Source organism: Myotis daubentonii, chromosome 16 (genome assembly GCF_963259705.1).
Source record: "Myotis daubentonii chromosome 16, mMyoDau2.1, whole genome shotgun sequence".
Lineage (NCBI taxonomy): Eukaryota > Metazoa > Chordata > Mammalia > Chiroptera > Vespertilionidae > Myotis > Myotis daubentonii.
The window spans coordinates 21,639,935-21,655,870 of record NC_081855.1 but is presented as its reverse complement, the minus strand read 5'-3'; the positions used below and the strand labels follow the sequence as shown (position 1 = coordinate 21,655,870).

The window sequence follows — 15,936 nt, the reverse complement described above, 5'->3', positions numbered from 1 at the left end:
CAGAGCGGATGGACGGGCTGCCGTCAGCCCCACGGGTGTGGGGAGAGTCTGAGAGATGTTCCTGGAATGGGCTGGAAAGAAAGCCTCAAAAAGACAGCCCCTTCGTGGGGGCCTCATCCTGTGCTGGAGGCAGAGCGGAGGCCGAGAGACAGACCTGAGTTCAAACTCTGCATCTAACGCTGGCTTGCCAAACTCCTCCCCTTTCTAACCTCTCGCTCCTGTTTTTTGTTTACTAACAGACGTGTTCTCCCCTCACTCTGACACCAAGCGCGTGGTGTGTTTCCCCCACCAGACAATCTGTGCAGCCAGCTGGGCTCCACGCAGTTCTGACGCTGTCTCCCTGGAGGTGGTGTCAGCTCCCACAGGGCACGGGCACTGCCCCGGGGGCTGCCTCCACTCCGATGCCAGTCGCAAGTCCAGGTTGCCACTTGGGCTTCTGACCCTCCGGCGATAAATAGGAGGTCCCCACGACCCCCTTTTCCAGTTCAATTAATTTGCTAGGGTGGCTCACAGAACCCAGGGAAACGGTTTACTTGCCAGATTGCCAGTTTATGGTAAGGACACAACTCAGGAACCGCAGCTGGAAGAGAGGCATAGGGCAAGGCCTGTGGGAAGGGCCTGGAGCGGCCGTGCCCTCTGAGTGCCCCACTCTCCCCAAACCTCCACGGGCCCACCAACCCCAGACGCTCCCCAAACCCCACCCTTTTGGGTTTTGTGGAGGCTGCATTAGGCATGATGGACACAATCACCGGCTGTGGGTGATCGTCTCAACCTCCAGCTTCTCTCCCCTCCCCCGAGAGTGGGAGTGGGTGGTGGGTTCCCCTGTCAATCAGCTCCCATCCTTCGGAAAGTCCCAGAAGACACCTCATTAACATACACTCACTGACACAAACTCCTGGGGAACACTCCTTTCGCCGTTATGGCTCTGGAGCTGTTGCAGGAACCAAGGACCAAAGACCAAATCCTAGAACAAAACTGCTCCCAAGTGCTCTCATTGCTCTTATCATTTGGGAAATTCCAAGGGTTTTAGGAGTTCTGTGCCAGGAGCGGGATAAAGACCAAAATATATATTTCTTACAATAAATCACTATCACAGCCTCTATAGAGATAGGAGAATGAAAATGTCCACTTGCATCGTTTCTGGGATGAAACAAGATAATTTTTGTAAATACTTGGTGGGCAGTGCATAGAATCAGTGTGTAGTGTGGAGGCGTTTGTAATTGCTTATCACCAAGGGGTCAGGCTTTCAGGTAAGACCCACTGCGTTAAGGAATATGGGGAGAGGTCCGGAAGGTATAATTGATCCAGGTGGAAAGAGTGGCAAGAACATACTGATACGTATATTTTAAGCACTGGTCTGGGGTGAGAGGCTGATAGGTGTTATCTCATTTCTTCTTGACAAGGCCCCCAGGAGGCAGGTATGTTATTATCATCATCATCATCATTCCCATTTCACAGGTGGGAAAACTGAGGCACAGAGATATTAAATAAAACACTCAAGGGCTCATGGCTAGCAAGTACTCCAGAGCCAGAAGGCATAGTCATTATGTCATGCTTCTTCCCTGAAGTAGATGCTCCAGGCACAAGGAAGGAAGGATCTATAGGAATGGACTGGAATAGGAGGAAAGGCACCCAGGGTGCCCACTGCCGTCCTGAGATGCAGGCGGAGCTTCTGAGAGGGCTGCTGCTGTGAGCGAGCCAGGTCCTCCCCGGAAAGCAGGTCTCCCTAAGGATGGGGAAGGGGAGGGTTGGTTTGAGAGAAAAATATCTGTAGTGGTTATGTCCTTATCACAAGCAAGTTATTAAGATCCTCCTCTGTGCCCAGCAGAGTGTGGACGACCAGCTAACTTAATATGTATTTATACGCATTTAGGGGACTTACAACCAGGTGGTGGGCACGGAGATGGTAGGTGCCTTGACAGCGAGTGCCTATATAACAGAGCGCTCCGTCCGCTGGAGGAAAGCCGGGTCTCACCCACGCCAGCGGAATCGTGGCAGTCTGGGCAGCTGGCAGGGCGTCTGCAGCGCACCCTGCCTTCTCTCTGGTCTCTCCACGACCACCCACCCCTCGCCCCCGGGAGCACATGATTCAGCCCTGCGCAGCCGGCCTTGTGCTGTTCTGTTGTTTGGAGGCCGCGGGCTTGACTTAGTAGCTCGATCGGGAGCCTGGCTGTGGCTCCCGCTGTGTCTTCACGGCAGCCCACACCAGGGGCAGCTGCTGACTCCATGTCAGTAGAGACTTTGGGGGTCAGATCAGACTTCAGTGTTTAGGTCCCTACCCTGGGCTCCAGCCTCTGTGAGGCCAAGGTTTTCAGCTCCTCTGTATGTGGGAAACTCATATGGAGAAACTCACATGGGGGTTCTGTCCCTGAGTGTGGGTGCCATCTGGCCTCGTGCTGCAGTGTGGGGCCTGAAGCTCAGCAGGCCGGCGCCCAGGGCCCTCTGTGACCCAGGACTCCTGACCCCAGCCCTAGAGGCTGGGAATTTGAAGACGGGCACCGGTTCTGTGTAGCACAGTTTTGGGTCCCCTCTGTTCTGGGTTCAAATTCTAACGCTGACAGGCCGAAGCGGAGTGACCTTGGTCAAGCCATTCTACTCCCCTGAGTCCCAATGTCTTCATGGCGGGGGCGGGGGCGGGGAGAGATAATGAGGGGAGAGGGCCCAGTGCCGGCAGTGGCTCTGTCATGGTGGAGGGGAGGGGACAGGAGGAGGTTTGTTCTCCTGCCCAGGGGCTGTTCCCAGGCTGGGTGACTCATGCAGGACAAACAAAACAAACTTCTGACGTCAGGCCCTTCCCCACCCGCCCCGTTTGCCTCCCTGGACAGGGTCTGCAGGCCACCCAGGTGGTTTCCTCCCTGTGTGGGGAGAGGAGCACCTGCCCAGGGGGAGGGGCCCCCACGCCCACCTGACCAGGGCCGCAGGTGACTCAGCCCGGAGAGGCGGGAGGAGCCTCTAGTCTGCCCAGTGAGCAGGAACCCTGAGCCCCAGGGCTCCGCGATTGGGCCATGCACTTGGTGGACAGATGGCCCGGCTTCAGAGCCAGGCCCTTCCACGCACTAACTGTGTGACATTCGGCAGGCAGCTTCCTTCCTGGGCCTCGGTTTCCCCTTTGGTAAAAAGGTGCTGAGGGCTTCCGAGGGGACGGTAGAGGGAGTGCGCTGTGGAAGGTTCAAGTCCCCAGCCTTACAATATGACGAGGCAGCAGCTGCTTCCGGACTCTCTTCTCTCCTAGTTGTCCCACCGATGATGTGGATTGATTCACGTGCCTGTGGGAGCGCCATGTGCTCTCCTCCCACGAAACCCAGTTAAGTGGGAACTTGACCGTGGGCTAACGGTCTGGGTCTAGGCACTGTCCCCGCAGCTAGTCGTCCGGATGCTGCAGGGGAGCCGGTTAACCCAGGCCCCACCCTGTGGTGTCTGCTCCTTGCAGGGACACATCTGAGAGGGGGAGGGCGGGTGTCAGAATCCTCATTTCACAGAGGAAACGAGGAGCGCTGCAGAAGGCTTAGCAGGAGGGTGGCAGAATGAGGACCAGGCGCAGGCCACCTGCCTGCCACCCATGGGCCCTCTCACCAGGGAGGGGATGGAGCTGGTGTGGCATGAGGTCCAGAGTCTGGCTCTGACCCCCACAGACATGGGTTCCCTTTCTGCCCCTCACCTCATCCTCTGGGAGACCGGGGGCGATATTTCAACGCCATGTCGACGATACTGCCTACCCCGGGATAGCAATACGTCATAGCCTTTACTATATGCCGGTCATTCTTCCACGGGCTTAACATGTTATCCACATTTTACCTTCACACCATAGTAGGTGCCCTTACTGTTCCCATTTTACAGCTGGGAACACTGAGCCACAGAGAGGTTTTGTGACTTGCCCAAGGTCGTAAGGTCGTAAGTGACAGTGTGGGGATTTGAACCCTGGTGATTTGGCTGAGCCCAAGCCCTTCACCCCCTGCCCTGCTGCCTCGTCCGGGCTGCTGTGAGGTCTGTGTGTGCCGACGTGTGTGACTTACAAGGGCCCAGCACGTGGCAGCCCTTTGCTGTTATTACCACTGGTCCCCAGCTAAGGCAGGTGCTTCCAAGGGTCTGCTTCCTCCGTGCCGTCTCTATTTTGTGGCTCTTGCTTTTCCATGGATCCTCTTTTCCTTGTTTCTGCAGGGGATCAAGCTTGAAGAGCAGAAGCCGGGACCCCAGAAGAACAAGGTGGGCTGGGTGGGCGAGCTGGCAGCCAGGTGGGCCCCGTGAGGGGGCCAGGTGAGAGGAAGGCAGGGCCAGCGGCCAGCATGCTGGGGTCCGCTGTCTCACACCATCTGACTCTGATTTTCACCTTGTTGACCAGGGCATGGTGAGCAGGAAGGCAGGCCTGGCTGAGGCCTTTAGGCACCTTCAGAGCAGGCTGGGGTGGAGGCCTCGGGGGAGACCTGAGGCTTGCGGTGTGGCCTGGCTCCCGCACACCTGCTCCTGGGAGCGAACCACACACACAGTGTGTCGGGGTGTCAGGCTCCGCTCCAGGCTCCAGCAGGCAGTCAGCTCTCAGCTTCAGGTTCTGTTCCCAAGGCCCAGGAGTGCAGCTTATCACCTGGAGGTCAGCCCCTTGCCTGGGGGGACCAGGGCCGTCCCCCTGTTGGAGCCTCCTGGGAGAGCAGCTGGTGTCAGGATGCGTGTGAGGTCCAGCGCCTTGTGTCCTGCGTCTTCCTTCCTCTGCACTGCACCTTCCGCTGGCCCTTTTGCACTCAGGTTCTGTCAGTTCGGGGACGAAGTCGAGAGAAGCCAGAGCCCAAGCTGCCTCTAGGCTCTTCACCCGCCTTGGTGCAGCCTGCCAGGCCCCCAACACCTCCCCCCAGACCTGGGGGAGGGAAGGGAAATGGTGACCAAGCTTCACCGGCCGGGCCGTGCTGGGACTGACCGTCGCATTGTGTGTTTGTCTTGCAGGACGACTATATCCCGTACCCCAGCATCGACGAGGTAGGAGCCCCCTGGATCCTGTCTCGGGGGCAAGGCCCGGGGAGCTGAGGGCGATGATGGTGATGGTCCCTCTGCCTCCCCATGGTGGGGAGAGCCTTAGGACTTGAGGGCCGAGACCTTTCCCGTTTATGACTTCAGCTTTTTTTAAAAAAAATCAGGAGTGCCGAAGTTGGAGATATTGTGGGTCCTGGAGGAGGGGTTCATGCTACTGCCTTTGGATTCCTGTATGGGGGTCCCCTCTGTGGGAGTAGCTCAGAGGTGGGGGGGATACTACCATTGGCGCCCCTCCACTTCCCCCGCAGACCAGGGCAGGCTGCAGGGCAAGACTCTCCCTTTGCCTCCAGGTTGTGGAGAAGGGAGGCCCGTACCCCCTGATCGTCCTGCCCCAGTTTGGGGGCTACTGGATCGAGGACCCGGAGAACGTGGGCACGCCCACCTCGCTGGGCAGCAGCATCTGTGAGGAGGAGGAAGAGGACAGCTTCAGCCCCAGCACCTTTGGCTACAAGCTCGAGTGCAAGAGTGAAGCCAGGGCCTACCGCAGGCACTTCCTGGGCAAGGTGAGGCCAGGCCCTGGTGAAAGCGGCTACTGGGGGTCGGCCTGGGGAACCCAGCGTCTCTCCCCAGTGCCCCCTCTCTGCCCTCCCCCTCCCTCGCCGCCTGCCTCTGTCCTCCTTGGAGAGGTCTGCCTGGCTCTGCTCCTGGGCAGGGGGCAGGGGGTGTGCAGGAGCCCAGGGGGCTCAGTGTGATGGGTCCTTGTGGGGACCGCCCCCAGCAGACGTTCTAGGAGGCGATGGACTAGGTAGTGTTTGGGGGGTGGAAGGAGAAAATACATTCTCACTCCTTGGAAGTCTCCGTGTCCATATAAATAGTACGAATCTCTCATGGCCTCACTCAGCCAGGTCCCCTGTGCTTGTGCCGGGATGTGCTCTGAGCCTCTGACTGCTTAACCGGGACAGTTCCGTTTCTTTCCATACATCCCGCCCTTCAGCCTTGCCAGGTTCCGGAAGTCCCGAGGGCAGGCTCCGGGAGTCTCCGGGGGAGGAGATGGATCAGGATCCCCCTGTCTCCCCACCTTGTTAGAATTCAGATCCCAGGCCCCGCCCTAATACAGCAGGCTGGGTGCGCCCCCTGAGCCGGGGTGAGACCCACTGTGAGATCTCCCGGCTCCGCTTGGTGGAGGTGCCAGGCCCTGCCCTTTCTTCGTTCTCACAAATCGCCTGAAGCCGCAGGGGCTGCTCCCTGGGACGAGGAGTGGACTCAGTGTTTTGTGGGGAAGCACTTGAGCTGCGGTCGAGGCGTGTGTGGGTTTGAATCCTGGATCTGCCGCCTACTAGCTATGTGACCCTGGAGAGTGACTTAACCTGCCTTCACATGTTTTCTCCATCTGACATGGGAGCTGCCCCCATAAAGTTGTGGTCTGAATTAAAGGAGATAATGGGTACTAAGCAATTAGCCCAGTGCCTGGCACAGACAGCCTGAAGATTTGGTCATCGGAGTCAATTACTGTGCTTCTCTTCCTCCTCCTCCTCCTCCTCCTCTCCTCCTCCTCCTCTCCCTCCTCCTCCTCCCTCTCCTTCCTCCTGCTCCTCTTCCTCCTCCTCCTCTCCTCCTCCTCTCCTCCTCCTCCTCCTCCTCCTCCTCCTCTCCCTCCCCCCTCCCCCTCCTCCTCCTCCTCCTCTCCCTCCTCCCCCTCCCCCTCCTCCTTGTCCCTCCTCTCCTCCTCCCTCTCCTCTTCCTCCCCATCTATAGCAGCCACAGCTGGCGCACCTGGTCTTCCTCCTTGCTGTGGGGCTTCTCACTCCTGGGGAAGGAGGTGATTTTGGGGGCTGTGCCTGGAAGGCCCCCTCCTCCCTGCTAACACCTGATTTCTGCTTCTAGGATCATCTAAACTTTTACTGCACCGGTAGCAGTTTGGGGAACCTGCTCCTGTCCATCAAGTGCGAGGAGGTGGAGGGCATTGAGTACCTTCGGATTATTCTCAGGTGGGGCTGCGGCACGGTTGGAGGCCACTCCCCTAGTGGTGGGGGCCCAGAAATACCAGTCTGACCAGTCCTGTGTGTGTGTGTGGGGGGGGGGGGGCAGGGGAGGGGTGGAAGTGGGGATGGGGAGACAGACCGGCCTATGTTCTCTGTTCGGGTTGCCAGGCAGGAAGACCAGGTGTTTTGCCAGCTGACTGATTGTGGGAGGCGGAGTGGCATCCTGGTCTCAAGGTCACCTTACCCTCACCTGCCTGTCTCTGGCTGTGAGGAAGACGGAGCTGGAAAATAGCGACGGCTCGTTTTGCAGAGACACGGTCCCACGTGGTCCTGTAGAGGGTTTGCCGGGACCCTGCCCACGGCACACATCCAGTCGGGAACTATGGACCCCAAAGCCTCCAAGTGCATGCTGGGTCCCTCGGGTGTGGTGGTGGCCACAACAGAAGCACCGATTTACAGCTAAGCCAGGGACCTCTCCGGAACCGGCTTCCGTTCGGTTCGACTAACATGTCCCGTGGAACCGCCTTTGTACCAGGAGCTGTGATGGGGCTTGGGCTGCAGGGGTGACAGCGGTGGCCCCTCCTCGCCAGAGGGAGAGAAGAAGGGGATTTCAGTGAGTGGCACAGGTCTGTTTCAGTGACGGGCACAGGGTGCTGTGGAGCCCAGAGCCTGTCTCATTCCTCTCTGCCCCTGGGCCCGTGGGGCAGCCAGGGCGGCCAGGGCGGAGGCCGAGGCCGGTGCTTGGCAGGGGGCTGTGAACCTGTCGGGCTCCCGATCCCTACTTGTCGAATCAAATTGGAAGTCCTTGAAGGAAACCAACAATAACATTTGGAAAAGGGCAATAACATTTTTTTCTGCCCAAATTTTGAGATAAATATGGGAGGGGACAGGGACACGGAGCCCTGTGATGGGAGAGGTGGGGTGGTACCGGGAAGTTGTTAGCAAAAATCAAAGGAGAGCATCCGGCCGGCCCATTGATGATGCTGCAGAGAAGCTGGGGGAGATGTGGAGGCGCTGCTGCAGGCGGCCAGCAGCCTGCGGAAAGGAAGGCTGCTGAGCTGAAGGCTACTGCTGCGTCCCCAACTAGAGGAGAGCCTGCTGCGGCAAGAAGGGAGTCGTCAGGGCTGAAAAAGAAGAAAAAGAAGAAGGAAAGGATGATGAGGAGGAAGAAGATGAAGATGATGAAGAGGCTGGTTTTAGCACATTTTTTTTCTTGTCTATAAAGCATTTAACCTCCTGCACACAACTCACTCCTTTTAAAGAAAAAAGTTGAGAAGGAAGGCGGTGGAAGATTTGTTTTTAAACTGCACAGTGTCTTTTTTTGTATAGTTAACACACTACCGAATGTATCTTTAGATAGCCCTGCCCTGGTGCTATTTCCTTTCTTTCTTTTCTAAAATATGTTTTTATTGATTTTAGAGTGAGAGGAAGGGAGAGGGGGAGAGAGAGAGAGAAAAACATTGATTGGCTGCCTCCCGCATGTCCGCTATTGGGGATTGAGCCAGTAACCCGGGCATGTGTTCTGACTGGGACCTCTTGCTACATGGGACAACATACAACCAACTGAGCCAAGCCAGCCAATAAAGAAGGAATATGCTAATTGACTGCCACGCCCTCAAAGATGGCGGCACCCACAGCCTCAAGATGGTGGCGCCCAGTCCCCTCAGCCGGCCAGCTGCCCAGGGCTGCCCGAGGCTCAGGTTACCAGGGACGGCCGAGCTTGCACTGTCGGCAGTGGCAGCAGCAGAGGTGTGATGGGGGCGTCACCTTCCCCTGTTCGCCGGGTTGCCTCCCGCCCCTGAGGGCTCCCGGACTGCGAGAGGGGGCAGGCTGGGCTGAGGGACCCCCCCTCCAGTGCATGAATTTTCATGCACCGGGCCTCTAGTATATATATAATGATTAAAATATGCAGAAATTCACAGAATACAATTATAGTGGTAGATTAAAACACACTTCTTATCACTTACAGCTCGAAACAACTTATCACTTACAGATAGGAAATGAGAGGATTTGGATAATCTCAGTATTATTTATGTGAATTATATATATTGGTCTTTATTTATATCTATCTATACAGTAGGGCCTTGACTTACGAGTTTAATTCGTTCCGTGACAGAGCTCGTAACTCAAATTACTCGTATGTCAAATCAGTTTTCACCATTACAATGACACGTGATGCTGGGCTGATGTTGTGGCGTTCACTGTGACGTTTGCTGCGCCAACTAGCGGTGGGGTATCTGAAGCTGGCTCGTAACCCGAATTTTAGCTCGCAACTCAAAGCAAAAAATCGGCCGAGAGACGGCTCGTATCTCGAAAAACTCGTTAGTCGGGACACTCGTAAGTCAAGGCCCCACTGTATTTAGCTATCAAACTTTGACCCTCTAACAGAGATTTCTGCTGCTTTTCAAGTGCCTGTGGAATATCTACACATTGATTATAAGGAGATCAGTGTTTTTCTGAGAACGTGCTGCAACAGTCATCTTGGAGCAAAGCGAAAACCAAAAAACAAAACTCAAACTTCTAGGCGCTGACCATTTAAAAGATAATAAAGCCCAGCCAGTGTGATTCGGTGGTTGAGGATTGATCCATGCACTGAGAGGTCCCTGGTTCGAGTCCCGGTCAGGGCACATGCCTGGGTTGCGGGCTCGATCCCAGCAGGGAATGTGCAGGGGTCAGCTGAGTGTTTCCATCTCTTTATTTCTCTGCCTGCCTCTCTCTTTCAAAACAAAGCAAAACAAAACAAAAAACCAAACGCATGTTTTTTTTTAAAATGACAATAAAAATTTAAACATGCACATACATATATATTTGAATATAAATATGTACGATACATAAATACATAAGTAATAACATATATCCCTATCCCTTTTTTATTTCTAGAATTCATTAGAACATTGTTCTGTGACTTCTCTTAACAATATATCTAGAGTTCTTTCTATATGAGTACATGGAGAAGTTAGCTTGTTAATTCCTTTTACTGCTGCATAGTATTCCATTACATGGACATGACGTAATTTATTTAATAGATCCCCTATGAATGGCCATTGTCAGTATTTTGGTATCACAAATAATGCTGCAATGAGTAACCTGGTACAAATTGTATGGTTTAAAATAATTTCTCAGAAGTGAGTTGGCTGGGTCAAAACATAAATGCATTCATGTTTTAATAGATATTGCCAACTAGCCTTCTGGAGGAGGAGGTCTGTAAACTTGAACCATGTATCAGAGTACTTATTTTTCCAAAGCCTCTCCAACAGAATATTTTGTCAAGCACTTGGATTTTTGCCAATCTGATCAGCAAAAATAATATGTTAGTGTAGTTTACATTTACAACAATTTTGCTGAATTATGTTGGGCATCTGTTCATATATTTAAGGAACACATGTATTTATTTTCTGTACAGTGTGTTTATAACCTTTGCTTCTTTTTAAAATTGAATTGTTAGTCCAAATTTCTATTTTTAAAAATCTTGCAGATAATTCTTGATAGCATGTGGATTTAGGAACCAATCTCTTGAGGCACAAAGTAAATCTGTATAAATTTCAAAAAGCAGATACTTTGCCAAACATATTTGCTTTTATAATTTGATACATTGTAGCTACTCAGTAATGGTTGCTGCTGTTATTATCAATATTATTACCTAAAGGGAATAAGAGGAAGGAATTAAGAAAGATTAAGGCCAACAAATAAATTAGAAATAAAATGAGCACAAGACTTGATGTATAAATCTAGGCTACAGATTTATATGTAGTGTAGAAAAAGATATACTTCATTTGGAAGAAAAAACAACAAAATAGGTAACTAGCTAGTCAAATATAGATAAACATAAAATAAAAACCTACAAAATTAGGCATTAGGAAAGGCATATAACCACAGATGTGAAGAAGATTAAAAAATTACTAATAGATGTTATATTCAATCCACATTATTATACTGGAAATTTTATTTGGAACAGATGCCTTTCTAGGAAAGCATGCTGATTTAACATGAGATCAAAAACCCGAACAATAACTATGTAATAAATGGAAAAGTTTGCAAAAAATGCTCTCTCCAAACGTTTCTAGGTCTGGATGGTTTGCAGGTAGTTATTTTAAGCTCACAAGGAACAGATTTCTTGCTGCTTAAATTGCTCAAGAGAAACAAATACGGGAAGCTTCCCAATTAATTTAACAATGCTTAGGAGATTCTCGTGAACAATATTAGACCAATGAAAAGAAAAAAGAAAGAGAGGAAAATAGGGCCCAATATTCCTTATGAATATGGAAGTAAAGATTCTAAATAAAATACCAATCCCAGCAACTCAAATCTAAGCAGTCTATTAACAGAATAATTCACGATAGCCAAGAAAGAGTTACTTTAGGAATGCAGAAATGGTTGATGTTAGGAAATTATTTGTCCACTCAGTGTTTGTCTAACCAAAGCATAACAGCATATGAGGGACATGTGAGGAATAAGCGCTTGTTGCCTGGCTATACGAAGCATTCCGTTCCCTTTAGGTATTCTTATTCCTTCTTCTTACTCATCTTCTCCTATGGACATGGATTATTATTGGCTTGGGAGGATGATCCAAAGATAGATGGTCTGGGAGAAGTGAAAGAAGTTCCCAAGAGCTGGAATGTGGAGTGTGTGTATACATGTGCATAGTACGTGTGAATGTGTGTAAGGTTGAATGGTCATGCTGGGAAGATTTAAAAAAAAGGCAAAATCATGTATAAACTCTGTCTAGGAACTTAGATTTTAATCCTGTGAGCAAATAGGAAAGGTCCTGAAAGGAGACCGTCATGACCAGACTTGCACTGTGGAATGAATACTGCCTAGAGTAAGGAAGATGGCTTGAAGGGAAGGCAAAGCCAGCAAGCAGCCGGCAGATGAGTCAGGAGGCTGCCTTGATGAGTCAGGTGACTGTCATATATTATGAATGGCGCCTCAAGAGCTGTGCTATCCAATGGCCCTGATGGGAACTGGAACCGGGGTGCCTGGCACTGAGGATAGAGAAGAAATGAGGGGGAAATTCCAAAATACCCAGGGAAAATGGACATTAAGAAAGCCGAAAATACCAACGAGAGAGGGATTTAATCCAATGAAATGTAAACAATGGTACTCTTTCAAAACGACTTAAATAAAGATTCTCAGAAGATAAAGAATAGCATCTACAAAAGAGATAGTAAATTATGATACAATGAATGAATAGAAATGAATCAAGAATGGACATACATGGGTATGAAAAGGAAACAATTTCAATTATTGGAAATAAAAAAAATAGTTGTTGAAGTAAAAACACTTAATACATTGGATATATCCTAGTCTTTCAACCGTCAAAGTGAATCTGTGAATTGGAATTCGTCAAGAAATTCAACAAGAGCGCAGTCCAGATATAGTGATAAAGTATATGAAAAAGGAGATAAATGGATACTCGGCCGAGAGGCCCCAGCATTTGTCTTAAAGGAGTTCCAGAGGAAAAGAATGGAGAAGCCAGTGGAGAAGAGCCATCCGAAGAGAGAATGGCTGAGAATACTTCAGAACTGAGGAAAGAAAGCAGACCTGTGGTGCTGGACAAGATTTTAAAACAAAACAGTCCTTCTGGACACATTGCAGTGAAATATTAGGACATCGAAGGTGAAGAGAAGCCCTGGTGCGTGCGGCTCAGTTGGTTGGGAGCTGGAAGGTTGCTCATTCCAGTCCCGGTCAGGGCACGTCCCTGGCTGTGGGCTCGATCCCGGGGAGAGGCCATGCTGGAGGCAGCTGATCCATGTTTCTTTCTGACATCTATTTTTTCTCTCTCTCTAACCCTCTACCTTCCTCTCTCTCTCTAAAAAAACAACAAAATACAAAAAAAACAGCAACAAAAAGAGAACATTTTAAAGCGACCTAAGAACAAGGACATTATCTGTGAAGTAATGACAGCCAGGCTGGGAGCAGACTTCTCATCAGCCACGGCACAATTTCTTGTCAGCAATGGGACAATATTTTGAAAATATTGAAGTAAAGAAAGAAAGAATCCTTTTAACCTAAAATTCTATACCCAGAAAAACTATTCGCAAAGACAAAATAAGACTGTTTTTAGACATAAGGAAAATGAAGGGAGTGGTGTGCTACTTACACACTCTCCCTGAAAGAATTACTAAAGGGTGTGCATCGGCCAGAAGAAAAGAGAAACCAAAAGAAAAGATGCAATTACAAAGTGACAAGAAACAGGCAAACTACGTTGATGAAATTAATTACTGATTGGAAAAAAGAAGTCATTTATTTGTGTGTGTTTAAAGAGGCTTGAGCTAAGTTTATAAACAAAAGTAGAAGGGCAATGGGATGAGAAGGGTTCAGTAGTTACTGTTTACCCTTCTCAAGAGAGAGCTATCAAATAAGTTTAGAGTTTGTGGGGCAAGTATATAAATATGTGTATTAGAAGTTATAGAAATACAATCTATAGCAGAGTGACAAAAAGTATTTAAAAAACTCTATTAAACTGAAGACAGGCAAGGAGAAAAAAAGGAAAAAAACCCACCATAAAACATAGGGTAATAGAAAACACCAGATAATAAAAGTCGAAATACATTAGTAATCACAATAAGTAAAAATAGTTTAAAATGGCCTATGAAAATACCAGACGGAACCAAAAACACAGCTGTATTCTGCTTGTAAAAGACATACCTAAAGAAAAACAATGTGAAAAGATTTAAGATGAAGAAATGGAAGAAGGTATGCTGGGAAAATACCCACCGAGAAAGGATGGCATAACAATATTAATATCAGACAAAATAGAATTTCAGGAAAAAAGCATTAGTAGGGTAAGAGGAGCACTCCTTGGTAACTGGGGAGCACCTCTTCCCACTCTTGATGTTTCCCGTGGTGAGCACTTGGTGCGACACCGCTGGCTCCCTCCGCCCTCTCTGTTAGGTGCAATTGGGAGCAAGAACTGGACACATGCAGCTGTGTTCTTCCCCTTTCCCTCTTGGAGCTAGCTGCCATCAGGGCTTCCCTCTGCCCCCCTGGACTGCAAGTCCCCCCTGAGCAGACCCCACGCGAGGAGGCTTGCCCCTGCCCAGCACTGGCTGTGACTGGGTGGGTAATTCTGGAGTTCAGTTAGAAGATTCATTTCATCTTCACGCTAACCTGCGTGCCTCCTCTTGGCCTTTATCAGTAACAAAGGAGTTATTTTGACTTCCAAATGCCTTACTCTTAATTTTTTGTTTGTTTCTGAATGTGTTCATAACCTGGGCAAGGAAAGATGCCCTTTACGGGAGCCTCAGAGTCCTCAGCCTACGTGATGCTAAAGAGAACTGTCCACCCAGAAGATCTAACAGTCCTGAACGTGTAAACCCGTACTTAGTAACATAGTCTTGAATTTAAAAAGCCCCAAACTGTTAGGAATATAAGGAGAAGTAGACAAATCCTCGGTTATGATGGGAGATTTTAGTAACATCTCTCATATACCGATGGACAAGCAGACAAAAAATTGTGAGGATATAGGAGATTTGAACAATACAATGTACAAATTTGATCCCGTAACATACTTTCCTGAACTCAACAAAAGAAAAATGTACATTCTTTTCAAATCCATATAAAACGTGAAAAAAAGCCCATGAATTAAGTCAATACATTTCAAATAATATCATACAGATTATGTTCCATGAATATAAAAAAAAATTAGAAATCAACAATTAGAATACTGAAGGAAAAAAAGTCATACATTTGGAGAGTTAGGGAAAAATCCTTTTAAATAACTCATGGGCTAAAGGGGAAATCACAAAAGAACTGACAAAATATTTAGACCTAAATGACAATGAAAATACTACTTGTCAATGTGTGGGATGCAAAAAAAAAAAAAAAAAAGTAGAGAAAAATGTATAGTTTTAAATGCATTCATGAAAATGAAGAAAGATTAAATGTGTAAGTGTGTGGGTCAAGAACTTAGAAAAAGAATAGGAAAAAAAAAACACCCAAAGAAAACAGAAGGAAGGAAATAGAGAAAAGAACCAGCTAGCAAAGTAGAAAGCAAAGATAACAAAGAAATAGAGACAATCAACAAAACTGAAAGCTATCTGCCTGAAAAGATGCAGAGATAACCCCCTAGGCAGGGCTGAGGAAGGAAAACAGAAAATACACAGATGGTATTGCAGCCATGAAGGAAGGGACTCAACTGCAAATGGAGATGAAGGGCTAAGAGAACCCCAAACAACTTTATACCAATGCATTTGATGATCATTTTACAGAAAAATATAAATCACCAAAATTGATCCAATAAGGAGTGGAAAACCTAAATATTCACCATTAAATAATGGAATTGGTAGCCCGGGGATCCTCCCACAAAAAAAAGAGGCCCAGAGATTTCACAGATGATTTCTAGCAAACCTTTAAGAATCAGGAAATCCCTGTGGTGTACAAACTCTTTCACAAGATGAGAAGCTCTCCATCAACTTTATGAGGCTGGAATAACACCCTGATATCAAAACCTGACAAGGGAAGCACAAGAAAAAAAAAAAAATAGGGCCAGTGTTGCTATTGAGCATAGATGTGAAACTCTAAATAAAACATCAGCAAATTAAATTTAGCTTGATATGAAAAAATAATACGTACGCAAGTGGAATTTTACCCTTGGACTGAAAAGATGGCTCAACAGAAATGTAATCCACTAGGTTTTACAGATTAAAAACCCTATAATTATCTCAGCAGATGCAGAAAAGCATTCAGTAGAATTCAACACACTCATAATGTGCTAAATGAATTGGGAACAGGATAAATTTAGAGTCTTATGGTAAATCCCTTTATAAAGCAACTTTCATCCCATTTATATTTTGAGTAAATCCAGATTTTCAAATATTAGTTTCTTTTTTTAAAGGTTTAGTTGCATGTGAGAACCTAAATATATATAAGCTGTGCCCAGTGCTCTGGGAGAACACAAAAAACCCACAAAGAGACCAAAAAAATCATGGGGAACTTGAAGGTGACGATTTGGCTTTTCCCATATTTTGGTTTTGGACAGCTTTACCAGGCAGGT

At 48.6% G+C, this 15,936-nt stretch overlaps 1 protein-coding gene across 15 annotated transcripts in view; it reads left to right on the top strand.

Moving 5' to 3' along the window:
* Positions 1-15,936, top strand: part of RAP1GAP2 (RAP1 GTPase activating protein 2) — a 216,144-nt gene that overhangs the window by 153,636 nt on the left and 46,572 nt on the right. For 9 of the 15 annotated variants that reach the window (XR_009449112.1, XR_009449111.1, XM_059669102.1 and 6 more), the window contains 4 exons: positions 4,159-4,203; positions 4,933-4,965; positions 5,310-5,522; positions 6,844-6,947. Coding sequence is in view for 13 of the 15 variants with exons in the window: in XM_059669102.1 (XP_059525085.1) it covers positions 4,159-4,203; positions 4,933-4,965; positions 5,310-5,522; positions 6,844-6,947 (395 nt within the window). In the remaining 2 variants the exon portion in view is untranslated. Of the gene's footprint in view, positions 1-239; positions 347-4,158; positions 4,204-4,932; positions 4,966-5,309; positions 5,523-6,843; positions 6,948-15,936 lie in introns of all 15 variants that reach the window. The other 6 variants (XM_059669104.1, XM_059669103.1, XM_059669111.1 and 3 more) reach the window with 2 other exon arrangements.